At 36.9% G+C, this 23,656-nt stretch overlaps 1 protein-coding gene across 4 annotated transcripts; it reads left to right on the forward strand.

Moving 5' to 3' along the window:
- Positions 1 to 44: 44 nt before the first annotated feature.
- LOC134537712 (hexosaminidase D-like) lies at positions 45 to 22,605 on the forward strand. 4 transcript variants are annotated; one of them, XM_063378451.1, is made up of 13 exons: positions 65 to 337; positions 1,388 to 1,442; positions 3,624 to 3,839; positions 5,800 to 5,964; positions 7,183 to 7,366; positions 9,430 to 9,504; positions 10,626 to 10,821; positions 13,172 to 13,225; positions 13,547 to 13,714; positions 14,713 to 14,823; positions 16,237 to 16,323; positions 17,889 to 18,000; positions 19,250 to 22,605. In XM_063378451.1, exons 1-13 carry the CDS (start codon positions 309 to 311, stop codon positions 19,412 to 19,414), a joined length of 1,617 nt encoding a protein of 538 aa, XP_063234521.1. In that variant the 5' UTR covers positions 65 to 308; the 3' UTR covers positions 19,415 to 22,605. The 4 variants fall into 4 exon arrangements, with proteins under 4 accessions (XP_063234522.1, XP_063234521.1, XP_063234523.1 ...); XM_063378452.1 differs by lacking the exon at positions 13,172 to 13,225 and having other exon boundaries at positions 45 to 337; XM_063378453.1 differs by having other exon boundaries at positions 17,889 to 22,605.
- Positions 22,606 to 23,656: the final 1,051 nt, after the last annotated feature.

The raw sequence follows: 23,656 nt of genomic DNA on the forward strand, positions 1-23,656 counted from the left end.
GAAATCAGATAGTGTAATTTAAGTTTCTTTACTTGGCACACCTTAATTAAGAAGTAAACAAAGCAGACATGTCTGGCTTTGAATTAAGATTTAGATCTTGAAAAAAACTGAAGAGTTTAATATTTTGCGAATGTAGTCTGCGTCTGAATGTTTCCTTGTTTTGATATTCTAAAGCTAAAATTTAACTGTAGTTGATGTTACAACTTATTTATGCAATGTGTGCAATAATTGTAACTTTTGTAAGAAATAATTTTAGTTACACGGTTGGTTGATGCTAGAATGTAGAAGGAAATATTCTAAGTTAAGTTATGGAATCGGTGTCGTTGGGTTCACATAGGTAAGACTTTTCTATGTGCAGTGTTTTCAATAAGCCTTCACACAAATATTACTGTGCAGAAGTTAGCGCTATCCGGTACATAATTAAGTTTTAATTTAGTTCGTGGAAACATCTTGGAGATAATAAAAACTTGTGGTATAAAAATGAATTATGATCGCAAAATGTATACAAAAGAAAAAAAAAATTCTCATGACTTGTTATAATTTGTTTTTATTGTAATGTTCTAGTTTTTTTTTACTACGTCAAAGATCTTTCAACGTACTAAATTAAAATAGCAAGCCTCATGTGCCATAGAATCAATGTACATAGGATCATTATCAAGGGATAAAATTGAATACATGATACTGAGTAGTTAGTGGTCTATCCTTTATGATTTTACTCCATCCCAAGATCAACACCTTCAATTCATACGCGAGCAAATATTGTGTGCTGATTGGCTATTCCTACCCTGTCCTCGCCAGGAACGTTTTCTCCCCTCTTTCCGCTTGTCTCCACTACCTTTGGATCTTCCGCTTGTTATCTCTCCTCCCTTTGCACACCCCCTCTCTGCAATATATCTCCCAGCTTCCAGCAACCTCTCTACCCTTCAACTAATTTAAACAGCTTTACCAGTCTCCCTATCGTCCTCCTCACCTGCAGTGTGTCCTATTCCAACTCCTTGATCATCAGTGACGGTGTAGGCTCTTCTCCTTCCCTTCTCCTCCACATATCCATCACCCATCTCGCTGCCCTGAACTGTATCTTTTCTAACACTCTTATTTCCATCATCATGTATGGGTCAAAGAATGTTAGAGTATGTGTGTAAGATTTTCAGATTAAAAATAGAGATACAGCATATTTCTTGTACTCTTCCCTACATATAAGTAGATGACTAAACCAAATTTGGTCATCTATGTTCGTGGTCATATTTAATTGTAGGTACATATTTAATTTGGACCTTCACTTCTTTGAGTTAGTGCTAATAGTCATAGAACTGAGTATGATTCAGTATATTTTCTGCTTAAAATACTGTTTTATTTATTTATTTGTTTATTTATTTATTTATTTCAGGTTGATACACTTGGATTTGAAAGGTGCACCCCCAAAACTAACTTATCTGGAGCAGGTGAGAAATTCATCATCATTATTATAGGGGTGTTTTCAGTTACCATCTTGAAAATTACTTGTTTTTGCCAGAAGTATTGTTACTTTTTTGTTTTAAGTGGGCCAGATGTTGGTCCCATTCACTCCCCCTTACCAATTGGTGGGTTTTACGGTGCAGTTTAAGCTTGCTGATGGCCACCGTAACTGTTCAGTTGTGTTAAGTAAATTTTTTTTCTCATAAAATTAGTATTTTAAGTGTGTTTTAAGTGCTTAGTTTTTTTATTTCAGCATTCTTTGTTTCTATGCTCAAAGAGCTCTTGAACTGTGCAGAAATACTGTGATTAGTGGATTTATGACTTAAGTTAAGGCTCTGGCTCATTTGTTTAGTTGATTATAACATTTTATTGCAAATTTATTATTTAGGGGTTTGCTTCTAAATTTATTTAGTCAGATCTCTTACATTTTAGCCTGGGTCACAGATTGTTTACCAGATATTTAAATCTTTTGCTGTGAAAAAAGGAACTGCAATTTTTTACACAGAAAGTATAAAAAATTAAAAGGATTTATGTTCGCCAAAATTTGTATTTTTGACAAATATCAGTGAAAATCATTTGAGGAGTATTTACAAGTTTTTACTTGTACTGACCTGTAATTCTGATATTGTGCCAAGATAACTAGTTTGACAACAGACATGCATGGCAGTATAGAAAACACCTCATTCAACAAAAGTTGCATGCCGCAAGTAAGCAATATTTCATGCATTTAAGATAAGTCAAATGATGCAGTTAAAGAGTTAATAAACATTATTTTCAAGCTGTACAGGATTACACAAGTCATCACAACAATTATGAACATTTACGCGACTTTTTATATTATTGCTATTAGGTAAGTTTGGGTAAATATCTGTTAAGAAAATTTCAGACAAAATCTAATATGCAGGTTCACCATTGTGATGAATTAACAGGAAAAGCCCTCAGATAGTAATAATTGCAAGAAAACAAAATAATAAACGTGGTTTGTGAGACAAGCAGTAATATCCCTTGAATTTCTAGAGCAGTTCACAGATATCTGTGTGTGTGTATATGTTTGTGTATTTTTTGTCAGTTTGTCATGCAGTGTGATCGTGTTTGTTGTCTATATTTCACACGGAAGCTCTCTGTTCGTATGTTTATGTGTAGTGGCAGCCAATTATGGTCACCCATTCTGTCTGGCCGGCACTGTAAACTCACAATTAATGAACTAGACCAGGGATGGTCAATTAAAGAATCTTTTCAGCAAAGATATATTATCAGGATTACTGTGTTGTATTAAGAGTCTTTGTTTGCATAAATGTTGAATACATTGTCACCTGACGGTGTTATAATGCCATGATATTGTCACAGAAATAAGTAGTGTAGAATGTTACTTGTATTATGGTATTCTATAAATTGTTTCGTGGTAAATTTATCTTGGATTCAAAATTTTTTTTGTTAGATAGCTACTATTTTTAAGGGAATTATTTTACATATTATATTTATTGGTAATTCTACTGAATAATAATGTGGGTGTTACCTGGGACCCCTACCTAGTGACTGAAGACAAGGAGCTGAAGGCGCAGTGTGGAGCGGCAAGGTGGGTGGTGGGTTTGTGGCGGAGAAGGGAAAAGGGAAATGCATGGTCCGACAGAAATGACCAAGGAGTTGGGGTGCGAAGCGTACAAACTTTCGCTTTTTTGATATTAGCAGGATTAGTAGGATAAATGTATATGTCTTTGGCTCTCTGATTACAGTAATACCCTCTTATGAAAATCCCACTTCAGAAAATTTCCTGCATAATAATTAAAAAAAAATATATTAGCATTGGACATAAAATTTGCCCTTCTGTAAAATTTCCCCGTTAATAAGTGTAAATTCATAAATATTTACAAGTTTTTTTACTTGTACTGACCTGATATACAATTATTATGGAATCAAACTGCGAATTAGGAGAATGATATTGTTTAACAATAGTGTGTATTAAATACTTTTTTTTTACTTTATTGTTGTATATGCTAAACTAGTTATAGCCTAGTTGGGATGTACTTTAAGATATACAACAATTTACAAACTTTTTATTTTAACTATTAGAATAATTTTTACGTGTTGAACGTCCGGTACACGGGCCTGTAAACATTTGGAGCTGGCCATTACCGAAGTAGACTAAATAAAGCGCGGGTGGACGCCAGCTGTTCCCGCTGCTGCGGGAGTGGGGGGCCACCGGCCTGCTCCTCGAGTGGGAGGACACGTTCCCGTACTCGCGGGAGCTGCTGGCCGTCGGGTCGGGCGGCCCGCAGCCCGCCGCGGGGGCCTACTCCGGCGCCGAGGCCCGCCAGCTGCTGCAGCTGGCCGGCGACCACGGCCTGGCCGTCGTGCCCTTGGTGCAGACCTTCGGCCACCTGGAGGTGGGTTCCACGTCCGCTGCCGTTCTGACTTGTTGCTGACCGAGAAACTGTACATCTCCAGCAATTTGTTTTGACTAGTGTTGGACCCAAATCCCATACTTTCTCGATTTTCAATCCCAAAGAGTACTTCAAATATACCCCTCGAATCCAAACATAGATCTCGAGGGTCAAAAAGATAATAATGCACAAGAAATAGAAAGGTTAACTATGTTGTTAAAACATTCAACCTTTTAAATCTTTCTCGATTTTGAATCCCAAAGAGTACTTCAAATATACCCCTTGAATCCAAACATAGATCTCGAGGGTCAAAAATATAATAATGCACAAGAAATAGAAAGGTTAACTGTGTTGTTGAAACATTCAACCTTTTAAGTCTTTGTTTCACAAACTAACTTTCCAGAATCAACACATATTGCAATTTTATTTATATAATAATACATATTAAATTACAATATATTAGAGAATTGTAACAGGATAACTATGAAGAAAAAATTGATCTAGTCAACTTGTAACAACCCAGATTACAGCCTTCCTCATGCAATCCATTAATAATAATTTGTTATAAATTTTTTGTCATATTTCGGGTTGGATGTAAAGTATTTCCTTTTAAAAGTTATCATGAAAATAATTATCCGGGTTTATTGTTTTTATTTTTAAAATTCTTAAATTTATATTTCAAGTATTTTTTTTGCTGGCTTCTTTGTGTGGGAAGACAAGCTGACGTAATTCTCCTTCGTTTTTTTCCACGGCCGAGGCTTTGTTTCACACGCCAGGCGTGTGAGTCACGGTCACGGGAGTGTGAGAAAGAGACAAAATCGCTGCGTCTTGGGAACAGAAGTAAGCATTTCGTGGTAGCCTCTGTTACCGTGCTCCGTGATTGGCTGAAAGTTACGTCCAGCGAGCCCAGGACACTGCCCGCACTAAGAAGGAAGGCTGTGAAGTTAGTCCTTGTCCGAGCACTAGGCCGAGTGGTTGTTGTTCGGGCGGCGGGCCGAGCAATGGCTCAGTGTCATATATATTTTTGAGGAACAGTTTAACTTTCTTTTGTGCGCTCTGTCCGGAATATAGTGTAAATTTTACATAAATAAATAAAACAGGCAATACATCGAACTTTGGGTATAAATTCTTTTTTCTTCGTGACCTGTAACCTGTATGTTCCACTCATCACCAAATTGAGCTAGCCGGAGGTGACAAACTTCAGATGTTGTTTATGTTAAATTTACTTTATTTCCAATAATAATGATTTTTCTTCAAATCATTTTCCTTGATTATCGAAATTCTTTGAATACAATGGATTCGGATGGTATTTGAGTGGCCCATTCCTAGTTTTGACTTCTCAGTTCAGTTTATAGTGGCAAATTAAATATAAATAGTTAAAGATCGTCCATGTAAATCATGTGGAATTTATCTCAGAAAAGGAAAAAAGGGTGAAATTTTTTTTTTGAAAAGTCCTTAAGGGTGCCATCTTGTCGGGGTGTATGTGTATTAGTGAGGCGGGATGATAAGCGCACACTCGGCTGGTATTTCTAGCGCGGTATACCCTCTAAGCGCAAGACTCTAAACTGGCGTGCAGTCTTCTTGTCATCATAGGAAAACTGTGAAATTTGAGCGGTGACCGTAACATTATATGGCGGAGAAATTAATATAAAGGTGTGCTTTCAAGAATCTGTACCGGTTGTTTTACGCCTTTTGTGTGCTTAGCAGCGCAGTGTTCTCTATTATGAGATGATCGACAAGTAAAACACTTTAAAGTTTGCTTTTTTTATGGTGATTTTTAATTTGCAATTTGTCTCGTGTGTAAATTTGAGTAATTGCACATTGTAACAAGTTCAGTCCATCTGTAATTAGCATGCTTCCAAGAATTTCCACTACATCTCTGGGTTTATAATCATAACGTTCTTGCCATTCTGAAGCGGCAGAGTTACGGAGCAGTCCAAGGAGTGAACCCCCTGTGTTGCAGTTTGTCCTGAAGCATGAGGAATGGCGGCCGCTGAGGGAGGTGGAGGCGTACCCCAGCTCCATGTGCCCGTCCCACCCCAGGGCTCTGCCCCTCGTCACTTCGCTCATCAAGCAGATAGTTGATTTCCACCCGGACATTCAGTACCTCCATATCGGAGCAGATGAGGTACGGTTGTGTTGCCAGCTGCAACTTGTGATTCGAATTCAGGTTGTTTCCGAACGAGGATGCATCTTTACATGACGCAGCTTGAGGTTGTAAAATCTTTACTAATGACATCACCGTTGTCCTCAGTCACTCAACAGGCATTCTTTTTGATGACCATCTGATAATTTACATGAAAATTACTTCACCAAATTGTTGCATTCTACTCCAGACTGACATTATTCAAGTAAATAATTGGTGTTCTAGAAATCTGGTTACTCTTAATACAAGCAAAACAAAGATGATTACCTTTACTAGAAAACCAGTCAATTTTAACTTTAAACTTAACAATCTAATAATATCTAAAACTCACTGCATTAACTATCTTGGAATAATTTTAGACACTAAATTATATTTTAATAAACACATTGACTATTTATATTCTTCCCGTAGAATCTTGGCCCTAATAAAATACATTTCTTTCTATACTAATACTTCTGATTCCATCCTTTCATTTTATTTTGCTTTAATTAGAACCAAATTATAATATTGTTCTATTATCTGGAATAATATCAATACAACAGATTGTAATAAAATAGAAAGAATCCTAAACAAATTAATTAAACTAATTCAAGAAGCTTTCACTACCAACTCGTACTCTTCTATCAGATTGTAGGCTTTAACTAGATGCTTGTTTTGTAAAAAAGTGTTATAACTATAAATTCTAATGTGATTATGTCCTTATGAATACTGGTTTGAGAATCCCTCAATTTAACATTCACCTGTTAGCTTCTCTTCTTACCCTACACAAGAACAACAATCTTATTTATTGATTAATTTCAAACTTTAATAAAATTAACAATTTCTAATAATTTGAACAGTTATTAGTTCTAAACTTTACTTTATTTATTTATTCATACATTAGTAGTTATTATATCTCTTTTTTTTGTAGTAAGTCGCTCTGTATGTTGTATCGGTAAATGTTGTTACTGCTTGAATCTTTTAGATTTGTGTTTGCCATTTACGTTTTGTCCTTTGTGTACTGTTATTTTATTTATGTCATGTTTGTTTCTTTATGTTGTCCCTACCTCTGAAGTTTTAAAACTGTTGGTAGGCATATTACAAATAAATAAAAGGAAATAACGATATGGTGCCGGAGATAGAGCCTTTGCTGACTCGCATGCCAGACACACTGTGGCAGGGCGAGGTTGTACCAGCCCACAGCTGTTTGCGTGCTGACAGGTGTGGCACATGGGCCTGTGCCGGACTTGCGCGCGACGCGTGCAGGCAAGCAAGCACGGCCGCTGCCAGCTGTTCCTCGAGCACCTGGTGGCGGTGGCCCAGTTCATCCGGGACACGTACCCCTCGCTGCGGATCATCATGTGGGACGACATGCTGCGGCCGATCGACACCTCCGTGCTGTTGGGTGGGTCTGTGGCAGCTTAGCCCCAGCGGTAGGCCCCTGCTGTGTATCACTTTTCAACAGAGCAAATGTGTGAAACACTTTTCTTTTACGTTGAATATTGGGAGCCTGATACAATAAGGAAAATAATGACATATTTAGCATTAAAATCAATGATCGGTCTTCTTACTCTGTTGTAATGATTTCAAAAAATAAAAAAAAATTGGCATTTCTTTAAACACGTGGCAAAGGTACAAACTAAACCATTAAAGGGTTTGCTTGGCTGGATGCACAAGCTCTAAAAGCCGAGGACACTTAAGGGCGAACTGACTTGCGAATCACACGCCTTTTCACCTCTGCGCAATAATCTAATTTTTTTAGGATGTAAACACATAAAAAAAAAGTGATGGTGTGGTTCTACTTTTTTTTTCCGGATTCTCGGTTTGTTTCCGGCTCTTAAAAATCAGTTCTCTGTTATCAATCTGAGGTTAACCTCCACACAATTTCAAGTCACAACATAGGTAGAATATGTCCTAATAAATGGTGTGTTTGCATAATACGACTTATCGGCACCCCTCTTTACGATAATGTGACCACAAAAAAGTTTTATAGTCCCTCGGTAGCACTCTCGCTTCACGTCTCACTAGATGTCTTGAGCACCACTGTACCAACATCCTGTAGTGCAGCAATATTAATTTAGTTTCTGAGTCAGCATTTAATTTAGGTACAACAATAGAAATTGGCTTGAGAAAAATGTTAATATTTGTTCACAAGCGAATTAAAAACTAATACAGCTGTAGCAACACACCAAAACAATTGCAAGTTATGTATGTAAGTATTATAATGGGTGAGGGATGTTACCCCCTATTTTACAGAAGCCTGTTAAAAGAGCTAGTGAAAAGGACAAAAAAAGGGGGTCAGAATTTCGGCAGGAAAACCTCTACTATATAGTTTCCTATATATAACATTTCCTGCGGATGGATTTCCATCTGGGCGGACTAGCACAGAGGTGGGGGAAGGGGAGACTGCTGCCTGTTGTTGGTTGTTGTTGCCTGCAATTATCAAACACTTTCATGTGTCACATGGGGCTCAAAGTTAAGTTAGAAAGAATCCAGCAATATATCACTGTGTTTTACTGGAAGTTGATTGTATTTGAGCTGGTTTAGCTGCTATGCTTTCTGTGGTACCGGGATTATGTTAGCGGTTCTATGTGCCAGTGAATTTGCAGAGAACTGGCGGTGCCGGGACTGATACGTCACAGATTAAAAAGCCTTCAGTAAAGATTTCTAAGAAAAATAATGCTTTTAGTACTAGTGATATAAGTAAATTTAACAAATGGCTAAAAAAGAAAATCTCCAGAAACTCTTAAAATTTGTAAAACAAAGTATTCAACTTGAAAAGTGATAGCTTGTTTTACATAGCATGGAAGACTGGGTGTTTCATTACTTACTCAAAATATAGGTCTTGTAATCCCAGAGATATCTTGATCATGCTCTAATGTCTAATATTTATAATGTTGTTTATATATTTCCTAAACATTTCTAGTCGTAAATAAAATCAGCAACCATTGCATTGCGCCTGGCTGGGCCATCAAACTGTGTTAATGTGCTGTTTATAAAACCACTCAAGTTCTCTGAAGTGTGCCTGATAAATTTCACAAATAACATTTAAGATTCATCAAACTTGCTTGAACAAGTCGTGGTTTCAGTTTTTATTTAACTTCAATTTTTCGGACAGCCGGAAAGGCTAAGAATGTGTGTTTTCGCTGACTTCTTAGATATGGTAAATTTGGTTCACAGTTTGTGAGCATGAATTAGCGCATCCCATAGAGATGTGTCAACAGTATAAATCCTGCATGCTAGTACGGTTGCCTGGTGCATAGAGGCGAAGAGGTATGTCTCGCCTTCTATGCCCTTGTGCGCTTTAGAACTAGTGGGACCAGCAAGGTGGTCCTCTTAATTTAAACTTGGTGTTCTCTTGTTTAGGCCTATGTCAAAATGCACTAGTGACTTGTACTTTCCAGCTGCATGTATTGTGTATGGTCTCTCTTAAAACCTATTTATTCTACATATCTGCATTTGTTTTAGAGTATAACCTTGGTCGGTACGTGGAACCAATGGTTTGGCATTACCAGACGGCTGAGTCGTTTCAGCTCCTGCCTGGCAAGTATAAAAGGTTTCATTGTTTTACAGTGACTTCTGCCATCCCATGAATATGTCCATTTATGATAATTTTAATTCATATTTACGATTAGTGAGTTGCCACCCAAGTGATGCAGGGCGCACTATAATCTTGGAGGTCTCGTCACAACCGTGCAATGTTAAGCCTTTGCCTTTTCTTTCATTCCTAGTTCTTCAGCAGTAGCGAGCAAGGTGGCTCCAATGGCTAAGCGTTGGCCTCGCATTCCGGAGGACCTTAGTTTGAATCCCAGACTAGCCATGTGTTTATTTTGGTTTGCTATTTTTTTCCCCCAAAATCACTCCATGTAAATGCTGGTCAGGGTCAGAAATAAGCTTGCCTTTGTTTATCTGCTCTTCCCTCCCCTTCGCCCTTACCAACAGAAATTAACGCACCATGCACAGATTATTTGATCCATTTACAGTATTTATATAAAATTTTAAGTTCAATGTTTCAGTCAATATTTCTCAAACAAGTGTGATTATTGAAAATGAGTAAAATAAAAATATTAGTAGATATTGTGTAGTTATTTTTTATTCAACTTTAATTTCACATTTTTTTTAGTCTACAAAAATTTGTAATTATTCTGTGCCAACTCTAACCCGGCGCTTGGAACTGGCTGTTCCCTTGCTCTTGGCGAGATCCGTCCCAAATCCATTCCTCACAGTAGGTCATGACTGATTTTGTCCTTAATAGCCCTGGTCATATTGTTGTGTGTTACCATCTAATGAGTTTGCTGTCAACAAGATGTCAAGTCCAAGTAAAAAAAAAAAAAATTCACCTGTCTCTATAAATAAAACAGTAAATGTTCGTTCATTCGAAATCTTAAATCTCCTTAATTACTTCACAAATGCTTAGAAATTTTTTCACAAGGTTGCATTATAATATGTGCATGTTTTTATAGATACTTTGTATATGTGTACTTCAGACAAAATACAAGTTAAAAATTGAAAGAGGATAACAACCCATGCGGGGCATTAGTAAGTAAGACATAAAGATAATCTGGGCAGTCATTTTTCCTCAGCGGGTGATTTCATTGGTGTTTGGAGGATTGTGAGCGGCGTACACGTGCATGCTCACGGCGGTGGTTCTGTCCGTGCGGCAGCTCTGTGGGACAAGTACTCGGACGTGTTCGCGAGCGTGTGGGCGGCGACTGCCTTCAAGGGGGCGACGGGCAGCTGCCAGGTGCTGCCCGTGGTCCAGCACCACGTCAGCAACCACGAGCAGTGGCTCCTGGTGCTGGGCCGGGAGGCCGGCAAGTTCCGCCACTTCCGCGGCGTCGCCCTCACCGGCTGGTCTCGGTGAGTTACCACAGTGGCCAGCATGGGTGTCGCAAGGATATATTTTTTGGGGGACGACTTCAATTGATTTAGTTGTTTGAGGAATATCCATCCAGGGCAGCAACTAGAGTCTCTGTCACCCGGGGCATGAATGGATTCTTGCCCCCCCCCCCCCCCCCCTCTTTTTTGCACATACCACACCAATAAAGCGGGGGGTCTGAGGGCCCTCCCACGGAAAAATGGTGCTATTTAAGCATTTTCGGTACCTACATGTAACAGTTTCTGTGCTACTGTAACTTCCATGCATGAACCCACTAGTAGGAATTACAATGCAAGCGATTTCGGCGCCCCCACAGCTTTGCGCTCGGGGCGTATGCCCCGCTTGCTCCCCCCTAGATGCGGCCCTGTATCCATCCACTGGGGAAAAAAAAGCGTGGGGTCCGGGGGTCCTCCCCCGGGATAATTTTGGGTTTGAAGGTGCAAAAATGGTGGTTTTTAGGCATATTTCTTTCCTAAATATTCTAATTATAGTTGGTTGCACTATATAATTTATTTTTTATAAAAAATATTTTCAGAGAACAAATTTGTAAAAACACAGTTAGCATATCTGCTGGTGCTATATCCACACAAAATCATTAGTTTAAACATCAGTAGAAACTACGAAACTACGAAACTAAATATATTATTGGAGGGGACGAAATTGAAGACTTTTATTTTTGGGGGGGGACGTGTCCCCCCGGTCCCCCCTCCGGTTGCGACGCCCATGGTGGCCAGGATCCAGGAATGCTAGAAATTAAATTAAAATCGACATGTGAGACAGGGTCTGCAATGGAGCTGACGCTCGTGGGAGCCAGCTGCCCTGCCCGAGAGACAGACCTGTCTAAGAATTTCTTGAAAAAATCAAGGAATATACAGGAAAATATATATGTTACAGCAGGGAATTTAAATGAAATGGTTTTAAAAAGTGGTATCGTGTATTGCTAAACCATTAAATGTGTCGTGTATAATGCATTTTGGATTTAGTTTTTGTTTCAGTGCTGCTGTTTCTCAATTATCTTTGAGCAGAATTGTATGTATTTTTTTTTTTTGCTTGTGAGGCTGCATTCCATCTGTAATAGGTTGCTTGGAGTGCTATGCAAGAAAAAATATTTTTTGTATAGGCTTACAGGATTTTGAAGTGATTTGTCACGACATTGAAGAATTCATGTGTGTTGTGCCTGTGGAAGTGTTAAGAAATAGTGAAAAAATCTTCATTTCTTTTCCATGTAAATATAACATTTTTTGGTCAGGGAAAATATTAAAAGTTAGGGAATGGTGTTTATGGGTTTTGTTAGACACTCTTTACGACACAATCATCATGAAAAGGCTTTGTTATTGTTTAAAATTTACTAACTAGGGCATTCATTGTACACTGTTCTGTATAAGTATAAGGTATCACTATTTGAAAGTTTCTTCAATGAACATAAAAAACAAGTTGATGTGGAACCAGACTAGCTCATCATGATTAAAAATGAAGTATTTTGTTAAAATCTGTCAAAAATATGATTGTCAGCTGAATTACCTGCTAAAAAAGTGGTACCGTATTTTGGATAGAATGCGGATAATAATATACAATTTTGTGCCATTTTGTTGTACTGTTCAGTGTTGACGAGCTCTGTAACTAGGAAACACTGTGTTCAACAACTGGATTGAATGGACAGTAATAGATGTGTATATAATCCCTTCACATTCTCTTCATCCATCACCTTGTTCGCAGGGGTAACTGAAGTCCCCAGAAAGTTACAAATTGTAGTAAAGGTCTCTAAATCACATAAAAGTTAAGAATGTTGTATGTTTTTTTTAGCTAAAAGCCACTGAAATGTGCAACATTAGATTGACACTGGTTTATCATCTTAAGGGACCAATGTTTTAAACATTAATGTGATGTTATTTTTTTTAAAACAATAGTGCAGTTTGTCTTACACTCCACATTTTATATTGTGCTTGGAAATGTAACGTGTTACTTAGCCGAGGGATCAGTATAAAATAAACTGTAGATATTTGCTATGTTTGCATCAGTTTACCTTTGATCATGAAAATAATGAAAAAGCAAAAAAAAAAGTCATTAATTTGTATTTCTGTTACCCATTAGTATTTATGTACATGTGTTTGAAAGTATGGGTTTAAATCTCATGGAAATTGAGATCATTCCAGATATACGAGGGGTGAAATGTTGGACGGAACAGCAATAGATTCCATTGGGGGTGGAAATGAGAGTGCCACGAGAAAACCTGCTTTATCTCTCCATGGTCCGCCACATTTCCCACTTGTAAAAGAATCTTTGCATCAACCCCCATTGCCATTGGGAATCAAACCCGGACTGCCTCAGCAGGAGGCAAGAGATCCGACCATCACTTCGACCTCGTGGCTTCATGTGTTCGAGAAGGTAAGATTATTGGCTGAAGCTGTTGCTGGGAGGGGTTGAAAAAAGGTCTGGCAAATAAAATAGGTATGCTAGGTTATAAAAGTATGTTGGGGTATTGTGCTGTCAACCTTTTTTATGTCTGCAGCATAGTAATTCATTTTTTGCAAAGGATATACATAGAAACATAATAAAATACAGTTTGGTGCTGTTTTTTTTAATGTTAAAATTGTAGAGAAAATACAATTTGTGATTGTGTCGTATTAAATGATGTTAGCTTCAGTGTACAGTTAAGTTTCTGTTCTTAATCCTTGCAGTGGTAACTGTAAATGAACGCTGTTGAAGGTACGACCACTATGCTACAATGTGCGAACTGCTGCCGACTGCCATCCCGAGCCTCCTGCTGTGTCTGAAAGTGTGGCTGAACGGTAGCTTCAGCCCCAGTGTCCACGTGGCTGCAGCGAAGACTTTGGGCTACGCTGACGCTCCCCTGCTTCTCAACCCGTACCCAAGGTGCGTAGTTACTATTCATGGGCCCATTGGATTCTGGAAGTTTGTGTCTTGTTTATTGTGTGGTTTGTTGAAAAACCTTTTTGAATGATTAAAAAAGAAGTATCTTTTAACTTCATGTTTGTAGCAATCAGGAGTGAATATTCAAAATCGGGGGACCAACATTTAAGTAATAGGAATTTTGACACAGATAAATGCTCTTCAAGAATCAAATTATATAACTTTGTTTATGTTGAACTATTATCCTTGTTTATGACTCAAAATTTTGATAAATATGAATGTGCAAAAGGATAATTTGTGGAATTAAGTATAGAACTACACACACACACACACACACTCACACATACTCACACACATTCACACTCACTCACACACACACACACAATATTTAAATTATGAAATATATATATTTTTTAAATTATGCAGCTAACCTAACTTAACTTAAACTAATTTGATCTAACCAACCTTTCATTTCAGTTTTTATTCCCCTTCTTTTCTACAACTTGCTATTCTGCATATTGATCCAGAAAATGTTCGCGAACTGTAAAATACTATGAAACCCATTGCAATCTATTTTATGAAAAATTTAAAAAAATGTTAATGTTGTATTTACAAATTGGTGATTGAATAAGTTCATATTTACACACACACACACACATATATATATATATATATATATATATATATATATATATATATATATATATAAATAACTACTTAGTGTTAATTTTGTGATTTGATTTATACATTCTTGTACCTAGTCGCTATAATGTGCTAAGGAATTTCTTTCCGATGGCACTTGACAAATAGTTAAACCAGTTAATTTACGAAACAGCCAAATATACATTTTGCAATAATTAAAATATATGTATTCTTGCTTGTGAATACAGAAAGCTTACTGCCGTGCATCTGCCATGAAGACTTTGAAATTTTAAACCTGTTTGTCTCTCTTGTGTTGGTAGCTAACGCTACGTGTGTGTGTGTTCGTTGGTTCCTCGCAGACCGCAGCCAGTCGCCCAACAGCTGAGTTTTCCCGGCTGGAAGGTGATGGCTGGAGTGGAGTGGTTCGCAAACTTCAGAGTCAAATTTTCCAGCATCGTGGAGAGTGATCAGTGAGTGCTTGTTTCAGTGTTCTTCATCCGCTCTGGCAACGTTAGTTCCATCCCATCAGTCAGCGATGCGATGTGTGTCATGCGTCTGTTCTTACGGTCAGGGACTGGAAGTCACTGTAATGTGTTGCGATGTTCCTTGGTCAGGTTTAGTTTCAAGCATTCTCAATATTCATAAAATAATGTGATTGCAGGTTAGGATTAATCTTTGATTTTGATTCCATAACTTCAATATAGTGTTCCTGAATATAAAATTTTTTTTGTGATTTTACATAAGTGATTTAAAAAATTATGTTCATTCTTTTGTACTTACAATTACGTAGTAATTGTTTGTATGGATCGAGCATTATAATTTCAGTTTATTGAGAATCCAAAAGTAAATTAAACTGAAGGTGGAATATTTTTGATTCTTAATTAAAAAATAATATGTACCGTATGTGCATTGCTTTTCCTTTTTGATTGTGCAGTCATGGCTTTTTAGACACATACACAATAACCTTAAAAAAATTTACATCGTAGATATATCGTACAATTTCAATTGCAACGTAAATATAGGAAGTAAAATATGTCTACTTGTTTTTTTTCCTTTTGGGCAATATCAAAGTCAAATGTTATTGCAAAAAAAATGTTGCTGTGAAATTTTGCTCTAGGTTGTAATTTTAAATCTTCCTACCTATTTTTTGTGTTAAAAAATAAAATAAATAAAAGTCTTTGAGGGTACAGACAAGCGTTAGGTAGTCAGGGATTGGATGAAATGTAAGAAGAGTGGTAGTTTAAACAAGTGTTTATTCACAACAGCACAAGCTTTTTACTCCATGATCCACATAGATATAACATAAAAAATGTATGAAATATCATTGAACTTCTCATTACCAGGTGTTGGCACAGCTTTACACAAAAACCAAATAGTAAAACCCTGCTTAGAAGTTTTTCAAGGTACTTGATAATTTAAACTTATTTAAAGGGTAAAATTTTGTGTGTTTATAGGTCAAGTATTAATTTTGTAAACTTATTATGCAGGAAATTTTCTTAATTAGGATTTTCTTAAAAGGATTTTACGTTCACATATTTGGTACACTTTAATCCTGCTTTCTTTGTTTTGACACATTTTTTAATCCGTCACCAATCAAGTCATGAAAGTTGGAGTTTTTTTCGAATGGATTTGGGCATTTTTTGACCTTTGACTACCAGACATTTTAAACAGTAACATTCAAATGTTTTTTTTTTTTTTTCTTGACATTAAGCAGGTTATTACAACATATTTTTAACATAATTGTACTGTATATAAATTTTTCGTTGGTATTCCAGTTAATACTGCGTATTAGTACCTATGTTGATGTTCAGTAATCTGGTGTGGGGTGATGCTGAACGTGCTGTGTTAAAGAGTGTTTACTGTAACATATTATGTTCTTGCAGGGTGGAGACATGGTTGAATCCTTGGCAGATACAGAATGGCTTCACTAATCCAATGCAGATAGAAAGCATTATCCCAGCATTCACAGAGTAAGCTTGTGTTATCGCAGAGTTCCCACTCTCTTATTTTAGCTAATGTTTAGAGACAAAATGTTGTGGTTTTATTTTTAGTCCCATTTCGTTTTTGAAACAAAAGATTTTGATGTTAAGGTTTTTACTTGTATGAAAGCTGTTTTTAATAATTCACCAAATGAGTGGTAATATTTATATGCTGTATTTTTATGATAAAATGATTTGTAATAAATATGTCCTAAAAAGATACATTCAGAACTATAAGAATAACATAGTAAAAATTTGTGGTTTCAGAGTGATTTAATAAGAGATGCACAATGAATCAAATAAATTGATTTTTCTGATCCATACACTCAAATTTTTTTACATTAAAAGAGTCTGGAATTTTCACTTTAGAAAAATTTCTCACTCAGGTCCAGGACTGGAGGGTTGCGATTTCCTTTCAAGAAAAGCAATGGTAAACCATTGCACAATCAACCTGCCATGAAAAACCCAGATACACTGCGGCTTCCCACCACAACATTACTTGGGATAATCATGCTCGGACACGAGTGTAAAGGAATCATTTTAATGCGATTATGTATGCAAATACTCCTGAATTGTATATGTATCACTGCAGGAAACATTTGCAGCAATCAACAGTCAATATTTTTGTAACAGTCAGTATACAGCAAGGAGTCTGGAATTTCAGCTATCCGAGCATAGCCAGGCGCAAAGACATAACTAAAGCTACATCCCGTAGAAGTAACAAATCTTTTGAACAAATCATTACATGGAACTGATTCAAATTAATCGATCCGGTAAGAGAATCGTTCTGCTCATCACTAGTGGGACTTCAAAAACATGACGTTATAAGCAGGAACATTATAATGGGGTTCTACTGTACACAGTTAATTATATCACATTTAATTAATCATCCATAGTTTTTTAACAGCATATATATTAATATGGTTAAAGAATATCAGTATTCAGACATTAAGATACTACATACCTAGTATGAAATAGTACTGATACTAGTTTATACTTGGATATTAACAATTTTCCTGTGTGTTTCAGGTTTTGAGACCCATTTCAGTTTTCCCTGTGTTTTTCCTGCTTTCCAGTTTCCAGATATTCCCTGTCCATGGGAACCCTGTATCTGTCTTTATATTGTGACCAACGTGATAATTAGGTAATTTATCGTATATGTACCAGGAATAAGAAGGGTAAAATTCATAGGCTGTGAAATCTCAAGCTGTTTTTCTCATATAAACCGTGAGAATATCCACACAGTATTATTCTTGTTTTCACAAAAAAATTGACAATGTTAGCATGCATCAATGGTGTTTCTGTGTGAATTTTTTAGTAAGTCATTATGTATCACTAAAATTAACTGATTTGTGATTTTTTTTGACAGTACCTATAGTAGGGTGGTGCCAATACTGCTTTTCTTTAATGTAACAAACATAAACAATAGTTCATGAAATTGAAACAATAGTGAATATGTGTGTATGTGTTTGTAAACACACACACACATTCATACAAATGATTTCCACATTGTTCTTATTTAGCCATCGATGTGATCTTGTGTCCCCGTGTGGCAGCCTGACGCTGGAGCTGACGGCGCTGGAGGACTACCTGCGCGCCGGCATGGAGGACGTGCTGTACCCAGCTGCGGTGGAGGAGTGGCTCGGCACGCGGCTGGAACCTCTCAAGGCGAGGCTGCGGCAGGTCAAGAAGGACGCGGAGTCCCAGGTCCTGCTCGGCGCTCGCCCCCGGGGCCGCCCGGCCCTGGTCTGACGCCTTCTCTCCGCTCCCGCGCACGACCAACCTCGTCGCGTTCTCTTTGTTCGACCGGCTCAGTCGCAGAGCACGACGAGACAAGAGGCAGAAGAGCCTTCTCCGATTTCCCTCGACAACCTTTCCTTCCCACGGCGAGTCGGTCTTGCACGAGCAGCAATGTCGTGGCTCTGGAAATTTATTTGATCACTCGTTATGTTTCCAAATCATGTCCCAGATTTCTAAAATTGCTCTCTTGGTTTCATGTAGCATTTGTTTTTGTTTTTATGTTTATATATAATGATATAATGAAGTGATTGGAAACTGTAAAACCTATATTTAAATTCATTGTTCAAACCACAAATACGAATACAGACTTGTTTTAGATATACATAATTTTAAAGGCCCTTGAAGAAACTGTTATGAACTAAGTTTAATTTACAGCATAGCTAAAAATATTTAAAAGATAATATTTTACCAAAATGCTTTAGTATCAATTTAACACATATGTGCAACTTCAGAATGGTAAAAGTTCCCACCGTCAGTCAGGAAGGAAAACTAAAGGAAACTAACTTAATTTTTTTTATTGTTGGTGCACATTTTACTGAAAACAAAAGATTTGCTTTCGTCATTGCTGCTAGTTAGCCAGTTTTGAATGCCTTGTGTAGAGATTACATTCTAGGTTTTCATTCAACTGAACACTATAATCAATTTTTTGTAGAAATTGGGCATTAATTTACTTTTCAGATACATTGTAAAGTCTTCAAATTTCATGTCATTGAGGTTATCTGCCAGACTTTGACTTAAAAAATAATGTAACCATTCAGAACAAAGCCTTTTTCTTTATATTTATGCAAATGAATTAATTATGGACATGTCCCATTGGATTTTGTGATGCTGATTTCAGTATTGAGTGGTGACAATATAGTAGTATGAACATGAATTTTTCAACATGAACTACTGTGCCACCAGCAATACAAAATTAACATGTTTAATTTGTTATCGAGCCCTTTCCACATTTTAAAACCATGAAACCTTATTTTTTGTTACAGTGAAATTTTACGTCAACATTTCACAGAAATGTGTCGCAGCACTCATAACTTATATTTCCCATTTTGTTCCCCCCAGTGCAGTGGTGTACAGGTTTATTATGTGAGTTAGATGCTGACACTATCAATTTTTTCAGGTAGCAGGCAGTTGCTGGACTGACTCCGTCCTCTACCCAACGCTCTTATCTCGTGACCACCTCGTGACAGTGGGGTCTGCACATGTTCTTTTGCCTCTTGTCACGTTATATCCGTCAGCAGACATTATATTCCAAATTTTAATTTGGAAGGTTAATATGTTGTAATTTACTATAAATACAATGTATTATGTTAGTACTTCATTTTATGAAATATGTGGTTTACCTCCACATCTTAAGTTTGTTTTTGTGGCCAACTAAATATGTAAGGTCAGTCAAAATGTATCAAGATTTTGGTGATGCAGCAGTGCATATCTGCAATTGTTACAGATCTGTCTCGTACAGAGTAATGCATGATTACGATAGTGTGAAGTGCTGCGTTGCAACGAGCTTGTCAATCAGACTTGTGTTGAGTGTATCGCATAAACATTCACAGCACATGTAATACGGCAGATGAGAAATTTTTCCCCCCAAAAAAATTGCTCAAATAGTTAACATTAGTAAAGAAATGAATAAAAATAAACAGTTTTCAGTGTTAATTATTGTGGTCTTAATTGAAGAAATGTATTCACATAAATAAGTTTATAAAGCTGTACAGTCATATTTTTGTCCTTTTTTACTAGAGAACAAATTACAATATTGCAGTTCTCATAGACTGACAGAAATACTTAATCAAACTTTTGTGTAACCATTAAAATATTTGCAGTCAATGGTTAGCTACAGATGCATTGTGACACAATAACAGTTACAGAAAATATTCATGGCACTAATATATGTTTGCTGAGTGCTTCCTGTGGCTTATTTTATAGTAATTGCAGGGACAGTGTTTCAAAAGCATTTAAACTATGTGCCATGAAGCATGTTTGTCTTCTCTTCTGGCTCAAATTGTCTGTCAGGAATTTAACTGGCCAGTCCAGTTTTGCGAGTTGTTTTCATTCAAAACATATTGGCACAGTTTTTTTTTTTTTTTTTACATCAGATCTAAAGTGTGTTGTAGGTGTGTCAGTATACCTGCCACTCACCTGTTAGTTCCAGGAAAGTAGAGTGCTAATCAAATATGTATTTTCCATGAACGAGTATGTAAATCAAAATAATGTGTTTGTTTACTACCATTACAATTAAGACATTACTCCTGTTAAGATTAAAACCAATTCACAGTATTAATTATACATCCAAATACATTGAAACAAATGTATGAACTACATTATGAGAGTAAAATTTCTAAACAAATTTTAAATCACTGGCTGCAATGTATACAGGTATGGCCTATATGGGCATGGACATAGGCATATAAACATTTGTGAGCTACAAAATAATACTCTTTATTAACATAGAAGCTCTGTGGAATACTCTAATACGACTAAACAAGCAGAAGCCTATACTCCTAGTCATACTTGGATTAGCCATGCAGGGAGAGGGTTCGCTTGCGTCATGTGCTTTGTGCTGGGATCGACAAGCCACGGCAGCTCACTGCCACTTACTAGTTAATTTGGGCCCAGTAAAATCTGTTAAGGACAGGGTTTGCATTAATAGTGCAGGATAACATAGGATACAGGATCTGCTGATAGAAGAGTTGGTCAGGGGAGAAAAGTCTACCATGCAGGGCTTTGGGCTCTTGGACCGAGGTGCACTTTGAATTTAACCAGTTCTGAATTAAATTTTTGTAACCAGTGATACTTGCACTTCTGGTGGTGAGTGGCTACACGTACACGTACTACCCTCTCAGCACCTCGATACTTATAAAGAAGAAACAACCAAATAATAAACTATGCACTTTATATATATGTATATCAAAATTAGGTATATAAATATACAGTAAAATACTGATATAACGAACTTCACATTAATGAAAATTTCACTTTAACGAATGATTTGAAATTTCCCTCCAATGACTGTACACATACAAGGTTAAAATATTTCAAATTTACGAAATAGATTTTCGTTACAAAATTTACCGAATATTTAGTCTATGCGTCAAAATATTTACTTACTGTCGTTCTCTTGGCATAATTTCAATGATTCAATCATTCAACGGCTTTATTTTGTTGTCTATTTACATTGAAAACGGCATTGCAAAGTTTGATGTGCATTTGTGTTCTTTTTTTTTTCTACCCAAAATATGGCCAACTGCTTTTACTCACGGCCATAGACTTAAAAAAATACACTATTAGTAGTAGGAACTGTATGTTTAGATGTGCGCACTTCACTTATTTTATTTGTGGCGAGATATGGCCAACTGCTTTTCCGTAGCTGCAACATTTATGAAAAACTTACACAGAGTTAACTCACTGGAAAACTATATGCCGCTAAAACTGGCAATATCAGCGACTGAATGGTTTCCATCTTCTGCACATATTGTTCAGTCTTTGGTCTGTTCGGTTTCTGTTTATATTATTAATTGTTTACATTTTGTTGCCATCAGTGATTTTCAGTGAGATATTTTTCTAACAGAGTTTCAGTTTAATTTTTATCATCATGGACGATAAAAAAAAAACTGAGTATTCTTTAAAATAAAAAATGGAAATCTTGAAGGAAGTAAACAAAGGCACAAAAAAATCACATGTGGCCAAGCAGTTTGGTTTGGCACTCTCTACACTCTCTACAGTACTGAAAGAACGGGGGAAGATTGTGAAGATGTATGTACAATCATCACTCAGTTCCAACCCCAAAAGAATATTCTTTTACAGAGAAAATTATTTAATGTTTTTCTCAAAATAAACCACTAACCCTGTAGCATAATGCAGCTCAAATAATTGATGATTATAGGGTAGGTACATACATAGTTCCAGTTTGTTTTGCCATTGCATTCTGTAGTATGGGAATAGTATATGTACGTTGGGATATTTCAGCTTAAAGAAATTTCAGTATAAAGAACAAAATCTCTTGCTTTATAAGACTTTGTTATAACGAGATTTTACTGTATTCTGTTTATATAAATGCAGTGGCCTGCAAAAGAGAATAAAATTAACATCATTGTCCTACTAGCATTTTCTCTAACTCAAAAATATGGATGTGTATGTTAAAATTATGCATGTGGGGAATAACTTGTATTTAGACACTTTGTTTCTCTTACACAAACCATAAAAAAATAGCCGGTGGTTCTGCTCAGAAGAGAATTTGTGTTGTGTATGGTGCACTCTGTAAATATATATAATTATGTAATAATTGCAATTTTGATATAATGCTGTTTGAAAGAGTACAAATTTTTTAAAATAAGATTTTTCAAAAGCAGCCATAAATAGCTTGTCAAGTAATTGTAATGTGATGTATAATTTTTTATTATACTGATTAAATATAATTACTTTTAGTCGTCTTACATTTTAAAATTTGTTCTGTAAATAAATTCTTGATAAAAACAATGTACCGTATTCACTCGCATAATGTCCGCCCTCGCATAATGTCCGCACCCTTTATTTATATATCCTTAAAAGAAAAAATTAAAAATTTGCATAATGTCCGCACCAGTCGTCTACGGCGGGCAACACAACTTTGGCCACCCCTAAAGGACGCAGTACAAATGGAAAGTTGACGGCTCTGTAAACAAAGCCGTGACCTTCAGCTGTCCTTTCTCTTCTGTCCTGAAAGGGTGGGGAAATTCGTTGAACTGAACAAAGCACGGTAACGGTAAATACAGCTGACCAACACGCACGCAAGTTCAAGGCATGAGTTTCGCGTCGAGTTCTGTAGTGTAGAGTACAGAATGGGTAAATATAAATCCTTCACTGCACGGTTTAAATTAAGAGTTGTTCGTTATGCTGAAGAGCATGGGAACAGGGCTGCTGAAAGGGAGTTTGAAGTGCAGGAAAAAAGTGTTCGTCAGTGGCGGAACATAAAAGAACAGCTGTAGTCAACAAATGCAACACGGTGTGCGTTTCGGGGACCCAAGGCTGGGAAGTTCCCAGAACTTGAAGTTAAAGTTTTAAACTATATACGTGAATTAAGAAGTAATGCCTGTGCTGTTTCGTATGAAATGGTTCAAGTAAAGGCACGGGGAAAAAAAATTAACATCACATTTGCTGACATGGATCAGTCTTGTTTTCTGTTGAGGTAAGACACGCAGCGCAGCGTAAAAGAAACGTCAACTTTAATTAGTGTGTACCCTGTTTTACGTGTCAGAACAGAACCCCTCTTTGTTTACATTTGGTTGGAATCCCTCCCTCGGCCATTCTCACGCTCTAAATGTTTCCTTTCCCTTCCTCCTTCTCTACATCAGGAAGGCCATCAGTTGCCGGGAGGGAGGGGGGGAGTACAGTGCGCATCAGATGTGGAACTGGTGAGTCACTGCGCTGTTGCCAGCTCGCTGGTTCCCTACGCGCCGCACGTAAGGATATGGTACGGCTAAAATATTGCAGCCGTGCCGTTAATAGCCGTTTTAATCCATCACATATTTATCACATTAATAAGGCACAC

The sequence above is a fragment of the Bacillus rossius genome, chromosome 12 (genome assembly GCF_032445375.1).
Source record: "Bacillus rossius redtenbacheri isolate Brsri chromosome 12, Brsri_v3, whole genome shotgun sequence".
Classification (NCBI taxonomy): domain Eukaryota; kingdom Metazoa; phylum Arthropoda; class Insecta; order Phasmatodea; family Bacillidae; genus Bacillus; species Bacillus rossius.

What these genes read in the sequence shown, in the direction of transcription:
- LOC134537712 (XM_063378451.1), top strand. Translation starts at nt 309, where the DNA reads ATGGAATCGGTGTCGTTGGGTTCACATAG. An exon ending in GTCGTTTCAGCTCCTGCCTG is followed by an intron (nt 9,505 to 10,625) that starts GCAAGTATAAAA and finishes TCCGTGCGGCAG; the next exon opens with CTCTGTGGGACAAGTACTCG. An exon ending in CGCGGCTGGAACCTCTCAAG is followed by an intron (nt 18,001 to 19,249) that starts GCGAGGCTGCGG and finishes CAATTTTTTCAG; the next exon opens with GTAGCAGGCAGTTGCTGGAC.